The sequence below is a fragment of the Tachysurus fulvidraco genome, chromosome 15, assembly GCF_022655615.1.
Source record: "Tachysurus fulvidraco isolate hzauxx_2018 chromosome 15, HZAU_PFXX_2.0, whole genome shotgun sequence".
Classification (NCBI taxonomy): Eukaryota; Metazoa; Chordata; class Actinopteri; order Siluriformes; family Bagridae; genus Tachysurus; species Tachysurus fulvidraco.
This window is the reverse complement of record NC_062532.1, coordinates 22876764-22890451: the sequence shown is the minus strand read 5'-3', so window position 1 is coordinate 22890451 and position 13688 is coordinate 22876764. Positions and strand designations below refer to the sequence as shown.

General features: G+C 41.1%; 1 protein-coding gene across 2 annotated transcripts in view; it reads left to right on the top strand.

Annotated features, from left to right (window-relative positions):
* The first annotated feature begins 965 nt into the window (after positions 1-965).
* Positions 966-13688, top strand: part of si:ch211-51c14.1 (protein kinase C and casein kinase substrate in neurons protein 2) — a 25047-nt gene continuing 12324 nt past the window's right edge. For both annotated transcript variants that reach the window (XM_047800995.1, XM_047800994.1), the window contains exons 1-4: positions 966-1158; positions 7194-7261; positions 12635-12793; positions 12952-12955. In XM_047800995.1, coding sequence (XP_047656951.1) covers positions 7202-7261; positions 12635-12793; positions 12952-12955 — 223 coding nt within the window. In that variant the 5' untranslated portion in view covers positions 966-1158; positions 7194-7201. The remainder of the gene's footprint in view (positions 1159-7193; positions 7262-12634; positions 12794-12951; positions 12956-13688) is intronic.

Below are 13688 nucleotides of genomic sequence, written 5' to 3'. Positions count from 1 at the left end.
AAACTTTAGAGTTTAGACCATATAGATAAAAGTCAAGGCTAAAATATGAGAAAAGCAAGACACAACATCATGTGAACAAAAATAGTCCGTGACCTGAGATTAGAATCCAGTGAGTTTCCTTCACCATAGTGTCTGTCACACCCTTTTAATCCTAAATATTTATGATTCTTTGGTGTAAATTCATAAAATTGGACATAAGGTATTTTTTTCTGTGCAGAAAGCAAATGATTTGTACCTACATAATGTTGATTTTTTTTTTTTATTCTACAGTCATTTATTAACTTATTCTGTATTGTTTTACTAGCGGGACACGTTGGCTTAGTGGTTAGCACGTTCGCCTCACACCTCCAGGGTTGATTGGTCAGAAGGTGTACATTGATTTACTATACACCATGAACTTTATGTTTATTATTTATTTTTATTTAATAAAATGATTAATTATGCATAATGTCATGGTCTTGGGCTTCAGAAAACTAAAAGAACAGCAATGTCATTCATCGGTAAAAGATTTCCAGATTATACGATTATAACATAAAATCATCAGGCTTGTCGTAATATTCAGATATTCATAAAAAGTCACCATCTTAGACTTTATAAAAATTTGTTCTTCACTAATCAACCATAGGGCAGAAACTGCATGTCTGAAATATACTCAGGGTGGAGTTTTGTGTGTGTGTGTGTGTGTGTGTGTGTGTGTGTGTGTGTGTGTGTGTGTGTGTGTGTGTGTGTGTGTGTGTGTGTGTGTGTGTATGTATGTATGTATGAAGCTTGGTGAAGCTTCAGTCAGTGATGGTTCTGTCTGAACCAATATGGAAACCTAGAGGAGGAGCACAACTGTATTATGATCCAGAAAGCAACAGGACGCCTGAACAGCTGAGGATGGGGGTAGGGGCTGGGGTGGAGGGAGCAAGGGAGCGAGGGAGGGAAAAGAGTAGGAGCCACCTCATCAAACACTAAACGAGAGAGGGACAGAGAGAGAGAGAGAGAGACAGAGAGAGAGGGAGGGAGAGCGAGAGAGGAGGAGAGCCATAGAGAGAGAGAGAGAGACAGAGAGAGAGAGGAGGAGGAGAGCGAGGGAGCAGTGGAGAAGGACATAGCAGTAGAATCAGAGGCTGAACTTTTGTGAAACTTCTTCAAAAAGAACTCCAAAAGTTTTAGGTACGTCTCTTTTCCTCTTTTTCACATTTACATACAATATAATTATCTATAATCTATAGTCTATGATGTGCGACATATCCCCCCCCCCCCCAACTGAACCCCCTATACCCCCCAGAGTCCTCTATTACTCAGACTCCACGTAAATGTCCGATCCGTGCTCTATTTCTAGCTCATGCATGCATAAGCTGCTATATATTTCCTTGGCCTGTGTGTTAATGTGTGTGTGTGTGTGTGTGTGTGTGTGTGTGTGTGTGTGTGTGTGTGTGTGTGGGTGGGTGGGTGATTGAGGGGGTGTCTACACTCAGCCAAGTCCAAATCCATGGGTTTTAAAGTGAACACAGCCCCATTAAACTCTTGATCTTTACTACAACTATATAACACTAAGTATTGGCACCCTCACATTATCTACACAGTATTAAAGTGCACACTGGGATGTAAAATAGCAGTAATGTAATAAATATATTATGTATAATAAAATCCCAGACATTTTATATTTTACATTTTCAAATCAATATTAATTGCATTGTCACATAATCTAAATTTAATTCAGAATTCTTGAAGCTTTATGAGATAAAATGGAAGTGTAGAGGCAGAAATCATCCAGCCATCACATCACATCCAATAATGAAGCGAAGAAAGGGGGAGTTGTGGGAAGACAGGAAGTGAAGGTCAGGGGTAATGCATAAGATGGTTTATGGGAAAGGCTGATGAGAGGGTGAAAAAAAACTAGTCTTTGGTCTGAGAGAGAGAGAAAGAGAGAGAGAGAGAGAGAGAGAGAGAGAGAGAGAGAGAGAGAGAGAGAGAGAGAGAGAGAGAGAGAGAAAGAGAGAGAGAGAGAGAGTTCTAGATTTAAGAGAATAAAAAACCTCCAGAGGAAAAGCTAAACAGTTTATGAGCTGTGTAACCACGAAAAAGTGCAAATGAGTCCAAGTGCATCATGTAACACGAGACTGAGAGTAGAGAGAGAGAGAGAAAGTGGCGGTAATGGACCATTAGGAAAACTCTAATTTCATCAGTGAGAGAGAGAGAGAGAGAGAGAGAGAGAGAGAGAGAGAGAGATCTCAAAAATGAGAGAGCAACTGAAGGGTGTAGTTAGGAAGCATCATGTCCTTTGTGGGTGCCAATATTTTTGAGAAAAGCACTAAGGTGTCAGTATTGTTATTATTCTGATTTCTGATTGGTCAGAAGGTTTTTGAATACATTATTATTTCTTCCACATCCAGGAAGAATCTTTTTCTAGACTTTAGTTTTCTAATTATCAGAATGATCAGACGGTGTGTGTATCAGACGGTGTGTGTATCAGACGGTGTGTGTATCAGACGGATCAGACGGTGTGTGTATCAGACGGATCAGACGGTGTGTGCATCAGACGGTGTGTGTATCAGACGGTGTGTGTATCAGACGGATCAGACGGTGTGTGTATCAGACGGTGTGTGTATCAGACGGATCAGACGGTGTGTGTATCAGACGGTGTGTGTATCAGACGGTGTGTGTATCAGACGGATCAGACGGTGTGTGTATCAGACGGTGTGTGTATCCGACGGATCAGACAGTGTGTGGATCAGACGGTGTGTGTATCATACAGTGTGTGTATCAGACGGTGTGTGTATCAGACAGTGTGTGTATCAGACGGTGTGTGTATCAGACAGTGTGTGGATCAGACGGTGTGTGTATCAGACGGATCAGACAGTGTGTGTATCAGACGGTGTGTGTATCAGACGGTGTGTGTATCAGACGGTGTGTGTATCAGACAGATTAGACTGCGTAAGTTAAACACCAGGGTCTGTATTCAAGGAACATTCTCAGTGAAAAGAGTTTTTTCTTAGTGACGAAATTCAAATAATTGTTTTAAATGTGGTGTATTCTCTTAATATCACAGAGAAGATTCTAGTAAAGATAAAAGTTCTTCATAAAACATCTTAAACCTTAAAAGAGTTCATAAGGTCAAGTGTTAGGAGGAGTGAGGAGGACTTTAAGAGGATGAAGAGTTTCTTTATCAGAGGAGGAAATGACTGAAAGGTGACGAGGGAGAAGAAATGTGTTGTATACAATATTTAATAACGATAGGAAGTTAATAAGATGCTACAGATTAGATCGTGTAGGGATTATTTTTGTGACCAATCAGATTAGAGATAACATATCAGACATTATGTCACTTACTGAGACAAACATCCCTGAAACAGAGCTGAAATCCCACAGCAGCAGAAATCATTTGTCTCTATGTGTCGGAGATGTTTACATTTACATTTACATTACATTTATTACATTTATAACATACAGAACATCTCTAATCTGGTCGCTCACTAACGTAATCCCTACACCATATAGTCTCAAATATCTCAACATAGAGACAAAGGGAAAGTTTATAAACGACCAGATTTTAAAATCACTCCTATGTTTATTATTGAACAACCAATCAAAGTCTTCAAATGGATGTGTCACCTAGTAACAGGGTTAAGCCCCGCCTCCTCTCTAAGATAAATGTTATTGTATTTACCTTGTTCAGAGTTGCTCTGGTCCTGAATCGCTCTGAAGATAAGATTCACAGTTAAAGAGACTCATATACAGTAGGAGGTCTCTGAGATCATTATTGTTAGAGTCTTTATGAATGCGTGAACAGGACGTGTAAAACTTTCTGTTAAATTGCTTCTATATATATATATAAACACATATATCATGAAATGGGTGCCATTACTTTTGGAGTTTTATCTGGATGTAGATTTAAGTTAATCTGTATGCTTACAGTACAATGATTTATACCGTGTTTGAATTCGCTGTATTTCCTTCAAAAAATGTGTATCTAATAATAATAATAATAATAATAATAATAATAATAATAATAATAATAATAATAGGGGGACATGGTGGCTTAGTGGTTAGCACGTTCTCCTCACACCTCCAGGGTCGGGGGTTCGATTCCCACCTCCTCCTTGTGTGTGTGGAGTTTGCATGTTCTCCCCGTGCCTCGGGGGTTTCCTCCGGGTACTCCGGTTTCCTCCCCCGGTCCAAAGACATGCATGGTAGGTTGATTGGCATCTCTGGAAAATTGTCCGTAGTGTGTGTGTGTGAGTGAATGAGAGTGTGTGTGTGCCCTGTGATGGGTTGGCACTCCGTCCAGGGTGTATCCTGCCTCGATGCCCGATGACGCCTGAGATAGGCACAGGCTCCCCGTAACCCGAGAAGTTCAGATAAGCGGTAGAAGATGAATGAATGAATGATTAATAATAATAATAATAATAATAATAATAATAATAATAATAATAATAATAATAATAATAATAATAATAATAATAAAGAGTCCCTCAAAGCTTCTTAAAAGAAACATAAAAAGAAAAACATAACAGAGATTCAGAGAACTTTATTGACTTCTGTGAACCCTTAAAGCAGTGTTTTAAGGTTTAGTGTGTGAAACGAGAAACATCAAAAGAAAACAACAAAGTAAATAAAAATAATAACTAACAGAAGCGTGTATTTAAATATTCTGTGTAATATCCCTGGTACGTCTTTACTAATTCTAATAATTGTCTAATGTTTATTTTATAATGTTTATTTTATAATGCATTTCCACTCATACATGTTATCAGTGGGTGGCAATAATTTTAGAGCGGTTCAGAAAAACAACAGCTGTGTTCCTCGTCCTGGTCTTATGATTGTATGAAGTTATTGCATTTGTACACAAACCGCAATATGCCTCGAGGCATGTGGGCTTGTCAATGGGGGCATGTGTGTGTGTGTGTGTGTGTGTGTGTGTGTGTGTGTGCGTGTGTACGTGTGTGTGTGAGAGAGAGAGTGTGTGTGAGAGTGTGTGTGTGTGTGTGTGAGTGTGTGTGTGTGTGTGTGCGTGTGTGTGTGTGTGTGTGTGTGTGTGTGCGTGTGTGTGTGTGTGAGTCTGTGTGTGTGTGTGTGTGTGTGTGTGTGTGTGCCCACATGGTATCCACATGTGTTTTTAAAGCTGTGCATGCTCTCTCTCTCTCTCTCTCTCTCTCTCTCTCTCTCTCTCTCTCTCTCTCTCTCTATATATATATATATATATATATATATATATATCCATCTCTCTCTGTCTCACACACACACACACACACGCTCTCTCGGAGCCAACGCCCAAAGCGAGCGCTAGTGTGTGCTGCTCATGTGAACTTTCACCCCTGTTTATTTTGGGATGGCTCTGGTTTCCACACCAGGGATTGTGGGCAGGGGGTAGTTTGGATTCCTGTGTGAGTGTGTGTGTGTGTGTGTGTGTGTGTGTGTGTGTGTGTGTGTGTGTGTGTGTGTGTGTGTGTGTGTGTGTGTGTGTGTGTGTGTGAGCAGTAAAAAGATCTCACAAGATGTGCTAGTGCGATAAACATTCATCACAGCTTCACACACATGTTTTTCTTCTACATGTAAAGGAAGCTACATTTGCATATGATTTGCATATTGTTCTGTGATTGGTCCAAGATTGTGAACTACATACACAGTAACACAAAAAAATAACTCAAGCTACCGCGAGATAATCTGAATACTCAGTCCATTTCAGTTTCTTCTCACGAGATGAAGAAGGGAAGACGTCTGAAACAAATTGTTCTTCTTCACACAGAAAAAAGGAAAGAAACAAGAAAAACCCCCAACGCGCAGATGTATTTATTCATATTTGCAGGAATGATGTTTCAGATGTTTACAGTTTGTGAAAGGAGTCTCCAGTGTCAGAGGAAGAGGACGTGTTTAAAGCTGAGATTTAAAACTCTTCCCACAACATTCATTTTAACCATAAACACATAAACAGTACAACGTTTTGTTCGTTAATATATAAACACTTGTAATATTTGTCAGTTCGCTGATGTGTGAGAAGAATAAACTCCTGCAGGTTGTGAGGTTTTGGGAAAGGACTCGACTGCAGGAGGGAACAGTGATGATGTAAAAGCGAGTGTAAATGTGTTCGTGTTCGTGGCAGCGCTCCATCTGCTCCAGTCTATAAACTCTACTTTAAATAAAATAAAGCTTAGAATCGACACTGCACACTTCACACACACACACACACACACACACACACACACACACACACACACACACACACACACACACACACACACACACACACAGATTTTCTGAACACAATCTCTCAAACAGATGGAGGACTCAAACTCTGTTTATTCACAAATTAAAACTTTATAAATCTTTTTTCTTTATTTTAAGTTTAAAACTTTACTTTTAAATGATGAAATAGTATATAACAGGTTTATAACAGGTTTACAACAGCATTATAACAAGATTATAACAGGTTTATGACAGGATTATAACAGGATTATAACAGCATTATAACAAGATTATAACAGCATTATAACAGTATTATAACAGGTTTATAACAGGATTATAACAGCATTATAACAAGATTATAGCAGGTTTATAACAGGATTATAACAGCATTATAACAAGATTATAGCAGGTTTATAACAGGATTATAACAGCATTATAACAAGATTATAACAGCATTATAACAGGATTATAACAGGTTTGTAACTGGATTATAACAGGTTTATGACAGGATTATAACAGGATTATAACAGCATTTTAACAAGATTATAATAGGTTTATAACAGGATTATAACAGCATTATAACAAGATTATAACAGCATTATAACAAGATTATAACAGGTTTATAACAGGATTATAACAGCATTATAACGAGATTATAACAGCATTATAACAGGATTATAACAGGTTTGTAACTGGATTATAACAGGTTTATAACAGCATTTCAACAAGATTATAACAGGATTATAACAGGTTTATAACAGCATTATAACAAGATTATAACAGCATTATAACAGGTTTGTAACTGGATTATAACAGGTTTATAACAGCATTATAACAGGTTTACATCTTAATAATATATAAATAAATATAATGATGAAGTGAGTGTGTGTCAGCTTCACAACATAGATGTTATAGATGAAGCCTCTGATCACGATGATGATTTAATAAGATGATGAAGATGATTTTTTCTCCCAGAGAATTTAAATCTGAACCTCTGAACCATTTTTTGTGCTTTGTTTCAGGACTCAGGATGTCGTCGGTCCAACAGCAGAACGGCCCAGAAGACTCAGCACACCGGAGCTTCTGGATGGTGAGAGCTGCTCTGCAGTCATGATGATCTTCTACATAAATACTTTAATGTACATCAGTTTGAACATTTTAACATCAAAATATCACCATGACAACAAGCATGAAGTTATTTCCATCCCACTATTCTGCTCGTTAATGCTTGTGCTAATTAATTAGTAATTAATTAATTATTATTAAAGTGAAATGTCAACTTAAAAGTTTGAATAAATTTAATTGAGTAAAATATAAAAATCTTATTTTCAAACAAAATAATTTTCATTTAAATGTCAAATATTTAACTTATAAACTTATAAATATACTTGATGCTTTTATTTTTTTTTACGTCAGACATTTTCTGTGCTCTGATTGGATGCTTATGTGTCCTCTGTGCTCTGATCGGATACTTATGTGTCCTCTGTGCTCTGATCGGATACTTATGTGTCCTCTGTGCTCTGATCGGATACTTATGTGTCCTCTGTGCTCTGATTGGATACTTATGTGTCCTCTGTGCTCTGATCGGATGCTTGTGTGTAATCTGTGCCCTGATTGGTGGTCACCCTGTCAGGGATTGATCTTCATGATCATCAGTGTCTCATGGGGTTGTTGTGTATGAAGCCACCCGGAGACTGTCATGTCTTCTTCTGTACCAATGTTGTGTCAGTCAGCTGTATGTTCTGGTGTTTATCAGCAATCAGGTCTGAGCTGAACTCACAGTTTACAATGACCCATTAGTTCCTCAGGAGCTCTTGGCTGCACTGTTATAAACTGTCGTAGAAAGGACATTATTTACATTTACACTATTTACTGTAGAGTGTCACCCAGATGGGGATGAGGTTCACTTCTGAGTCTGGTTCCTCTCAAGGTTCCTCTTATCATCTCAGGGAGTTTTTTCTTGCTGCCGCCTCCGGCTTGCTTATTAGGGATAGGGATAAGTATATTTTAAGTATTTTTAAGTTAATATTTTTTTTAATTAATTTTAAACTTTAATTGTATATATTCATTTATTTATTTTAATCCTTGTATTCTTCTTCTTATTATATATTTATTTATTTCTCTCTCTTTTCTGTTTCTATACTTCTGTAAAGCTGCTTTGAGACAATGGGAAATTGTTAAAAGCGCTAAACAAATAAATTGAATTGAATTGAATTGATTGGACGCTTGTGTCCTCTGTGCAATGATTGGATGATTGTGTGTCCTCTGTGCTCTGATTGGATGATTGTGTGTCCTCTGTGCTCTGATTGTGTGTCCTCTGTGCTCTGATTGTGTGTCCTCTGTGCTCTGATTGGATGATTGTGTGTCCTCTGTGCTCTGATTGGATGATTGTGTGTCCTCTGTGCTCTGATTGGATGCTTGTGTGTCCTCTGTGCTCTGATTGGACGCTTGTGTGTCCTCTGTGCTCTGATTGGATGATTGTGTGTCCTCTGTGCTCTGATTGGATGATTGTGTGTCCTCTGTGCACTGATTGGATGATTGTGTGTCCTCTGTGCTCTGATTGGATGATTGTGTGTCCTCTGTGCTCTGATTGGATGATTGTGTGTCCTCTGTGCTCTGATTGGACGCTTGTGTGTCCTCTGTGCTCTGATTGGATGATTGTGTTTAGTCTGTGCTCTGATTGGATGATTGTGTTACTCTGTGCTCTGATTGGACGCTTGTGTGTCCTCTGTGCTCTGATTGGATGATTGTGCTCTGATGCTGTGAGTTGTTCATTTTATTTTCCTCTGAACTCTGACTAGATGTTTTGTGATGTCTGTACTGTGATTGGATAATGACTTGTTTTCTCTGCTCTAATTGGTGCTTCGTTCTGTCTTTTTTGGTTGTTTTTTTTTTCATGCTGGTTTCCTTAATGCTGTAAATGTCCTACCCTCTGAGCTCTAAATGGACTTTGTTGTCTTCTAATTACAGTTCTGTTGAAATGGTTTGCTTTGATTTGATTGGATGTTTTTTGTCGTCTGTGTTCTGACTGATTTGGACGTTTTTATTTCCGTCGCTCTAAATTCATTTCTGTCTCCACGAACTAACACCATGACAACGCTCATGTCGGAGATTTCCACAGAGCTGCTCTGTAAACTGCAGTAAGGAAGATGTTCAACTTCCCAAAACAAGCTTCGCTTTAACGTTATTCTCGTTTAGAGACACATCTGTCTTCTGGGAGATGTTTCAGTTTCCTCCTGCCAACTTTCTTAGAATGAAGTTTTTCTTTTTTCTTCTTTATTCTATTCTCGACTTCATGCTTATTCACTGAACAGAAACTGATTCCAATTCAGATCAGCTCACGGACATTTCCTTCAGTCTCCCAGTGTGTCTCTTTCATTGTCTGTCTCGCTGTCTGTCTCACTGTCTGTCTCACTGTCTGTCTCACTGTCTGTCTCACTGTCTGTCTCACTGTTCATCTCACTGTACCATCTCACTGTTCGTCTCACTGTCTGTCTCACTGTCTGTCTCACTGTCTGTCTCACTGTTCGTCTCACTGTACCATCTCACTGTTCGTCTCACTGTCTGTCTCACTGTCTGTCTCACTGTCTGTCTCACTGTTCGTCTCACTGTCTGTCTCACTGTTTGTCTCACTGTCTGTCTCACTGTACCATCTCACTGTCCATCTCACTGTCCGTCTCACTGTCTGTCTCACTGTACCATCTCACTGTCTGTCTCACTGTCTCTCTCACTGTACCATCTCACTGTTCGTCTTACTGTACCATCTCACTGTCCGTCTCACTGTCCGTCTCACTGTCTGTCTCAATGTCTGTCTCACTGTCTGTCTCACTGTCTGTCTCACTGTCTGTCTCACTGTTCATCTCACTGTACCATCTCACTGTTCGTCTCACTGTCTGTCTCACTGTCTGTCTCACTGTCTGTCTCACTGTTCGTCTCACTGTCTGTCTCACTGTTTGTCTCACTGTCTGTCTCACTGTACCATCTCACTGTCCATCTCACTGTCCGTCTCACTGTCTGTCTCACTGTACCATCTCACTGTCTGTCTCACTGTCTATCTCACTGTACCATCTCACTGTCTGTCTCACTGTACCATCTCACTGTCTGTCTCACTGTCTGTCTCACTGTCTGTCTCACTGTCTGTCTCACTGTACCATCTCACTGTCTGTCTCACTGTACCATCTCACTGTCTGTCTCACTGTACCATCTCACTGTCTGTCTCACTGTCTGTCTCACTGTCTGTCTCACTGTACCATCTCACTGTCTGTCTCACTGTCTGTCTCACTGTCTGTCTCACTGTACCATCTCACTGTCTGTCTCACTGTCTGTCTCACTGTCTCCCTCAGTGTCCAGCTATGGTGACTTGGTTGGAAACTCACTAGGTAAAAAGTCTCTGACCATGCAGGGCCCCTGTAGCTCCTTGGCTCCTCTCTGGGGCCCCACACAGTGTTCTGTTGTTCTGAGTTCTTCTCGCCTGGTGTTGTTGATGTGTTTGGTGTTTGATGCTGTGAGACACAACAGAGTGTTTCTGTGAGGTACCATGAAAGTGGGCTGCTCTGATTGGCTGGCGAGCGATGATCCGGTGGTCATGGCTGACTGCATAGAATCCTCAGTTGTTTTTGTTTTCTTTAGTAGAAAGAAGAAGAGAGATGGACAAACCACAGTGGACTCAGAGAGAGAGAGAGGGAGAGAGAGAGAGAGAGAGAGAGAGAGAGAGAGAGAGAGAGAGATGGGGAGGTATAAGAAAGATTCAGGAGGACGTGTGATAGTGGAGATGAAAGGCAAACTTTCTGAAAAAAGAAAGATAGACAGATAGAGGAAGAGAGAGATAAAGAAGGCAGATAGTGATGTCGGAAGATAAGACACCAGGCGTCAGGCAAAAAGACAAGTGTGTTCCAGAGTCCACATCAACAAACAGGAGGCAGTGGAAATGTCATTACACGATCCCTTTCCCTCATTCTTCCCTTCTGTCCTTCATTCCAGCTTATTCAGGGTTCCTCACGGTTCCTCTACAGTGTTCCTTCCTTAGTGTCTGACATTCTGTGTTTCTTGGTTTCACTGTGATGCTTCTTAGAGTTTCTTGAAGTAAGAATGAATGGAAGTGGAATTGAACCATCTGAAGAACGCTGAAGGAACTCTTACTGATCGGTGTAAATGAGGTCACATCCACGACCACACTTAAATGTTCCTCAGGGTTCCTTCTGATAGTTAAAGGTTCTTCTGTGTAAACATTGTACAATCTTGTAAGGGTCTACCAGAAGGACCAACCACAACATCTGCTTAATGAGTAGGAGTTTGAAGAACAGCTGTAAGAATAGAACCTGCTGTAGCAGCAAAAGCAAGCAAGCAACTAAACCAAGAGAAACCTCATATTTGACTTTTATTTCTCATGCAAAAGTAAAGAAACTCAGACTCAGTAAACAGGAAGTAAACAGGAAGTAAACAGGAAGTAAACATCCTCGCTGAAAGTGAAGACTCTATAAAAAGGTTTTTATGTGTTACATGTCTGATTACGCCGCTGTCTTTAGCCACAATCTTGGTTGAAAGTTTCTTTCTTTCTTTATTAGACTAACAGGGTGTTGGACGTTAGCGTGTTGGACGTCCCTCTGTTTCTGACTTTATGTCTCTCTGCAAATATGTGATGTTGGAGACGAAGCTGCAGCTCCAGAGTCACAGCCAGGAGGTAGAGCAGGATAAAGTTCCTGTGTCTCACTGCCTGAATAAAGCTATCTAGAGAGAGATGAGGAGAGAGAGAGAGAGAGAGAGAGAGAGAGGAGTGCAGATGAGAGAGAGAGAGAGAGAGTGAGAGAGAGAGCGCGAAAGAAAGAAGAGAGAGAGGAGAGAAACAAGAGTGAAAGAGCAAGAGAGTGAAAGGAGAGAGATACAAGAAAAGAGTGATAAGAAACGAGAGAGAGAGGAAAGAGAAAGGAGAGGGAGACAAAAAAAGTCGAGAAGCACGAAAAAAGCACGACAGGGTATAGCGCGAGAGAGAGCGAGTGGAGAGAGGCGCGTAGTAGGCCGTGTCGCATCTGCATGTAGTCTGAGGGAGAGAGAGGAGAAAAAAGGAGAGAAAAAGAGAGAAGAGAAAAAGAGAGCGAGAGAGAAAAAGAGAGAGGCGAACACAAAGTAGAGAGAGAGGAGAGAGAAAAGAGGGAGAGAGAGAGAGAGAGAGAGAGAGAGAGAGAGAGTAAAGATGAGAGAGAGAGAGAGAGAGAGAGATGAGAGCGGAAGAGAAAGGGAGAAAAATGAGAGAGATCGACAGACACCCTCTGTAGCGCACCCTCGCTCTCCCCTACCCTCCCCTGCGCTCTGCCACTTACTCGTCTCTCTCCGTGCTACTCTCTACTGCTCTCTCATCTCTCGCATCTCTCCCTCTCTCTCTACCTCTCTATCTCATACTCTCTTTTACCACCGCCACCTATCTTCTACCTGCCACCGATGCTCTCTCTCTCGCTCTCTCTCTCAGCCTGGAAACTACCAGCAGACAGTGAAGAGGACAGAAGACTCCTTCCAGGCGTGTAACGACATCGTGACGTGTTTTCAGGAGCGAGCTCGGGTGGAGAGACTTTACGCTCAGCAGCTCAACGAGTGGAGCAACAAGTGGAAGCCAGTAGTGGACACCAGTGAGTACTGCAAGGGTCACAGGTCAAAGGTCACAGGAGTGAAAGGGTTAAAAAATATCTGCAAGGAAAATTGACTGTTATTTCCATTCATATTAAAAAGGGCTCCAAGCCCACAGAGGGGATTTCAGGCTCTGTTCCTTTTTATCCCGTCTGTCCTGAGCCTCACTGACACACGTGTGCTTTAAACTGAAGCTGCCATTGTGCATCGTCACTGAACATAAAGATATAAACAGCACACGGATGCAGAGAAGAGTTAAGATGAACTGTCTCTCTCTCTGTCCCTCTGTCCCTCTGTCTCTCTGTCTCTCTGTCTCTCTCCATCTCTCTCTCTCTCTCTCTCTCTGTCTCTCTCTCTGTGTCTCTCTCACTGTCTCTCTCTCTCTCTCTCTCTCTCTCTCTCTCTCTCTCTCTCTCTCTCTCTCTCTCTCTCTCTCTCTCTCTCTCTCTCTCTCTCTCTCTCTCTCTCTCTGTCTCTCTCTCTCTCTCTCTCTCTCTCTCTCTCTCTCTCTCTCTCTCTCTCTCTCTCTCTCTGTCTCTCCCACCTCTGTGTCTCTCTCTCTGTCTCTCTCTCTCTCACCTCTGTGTCTCTCTCTCTGTCACTCTCTCTCTCTCTCTCTCTCTCTCTCTCTCTCTCTCTCTTTCCGTCTCTATCTCTCACTCTGTGGGTCTCTCTCTCTCTCTCTCTCTCCATCTCTATCTCTTACTCTGGTGGTCTCTCTCTCTCTCTCTCTTCTCTCTCTCTCTCTCTCTCTCTCTCTCTCTCTCTCTCTCTCTCTCACTTTCCGTCTCTATCTCTCACTCTGTGGGTCTCTCTCTCTCTCTCTCTCTCTCCATCTCTATCTCTTACTCTGGTGGTCTCTCTCTCTCTCTCTCTCTCTCTCTCTCTCTCTCTCTCTC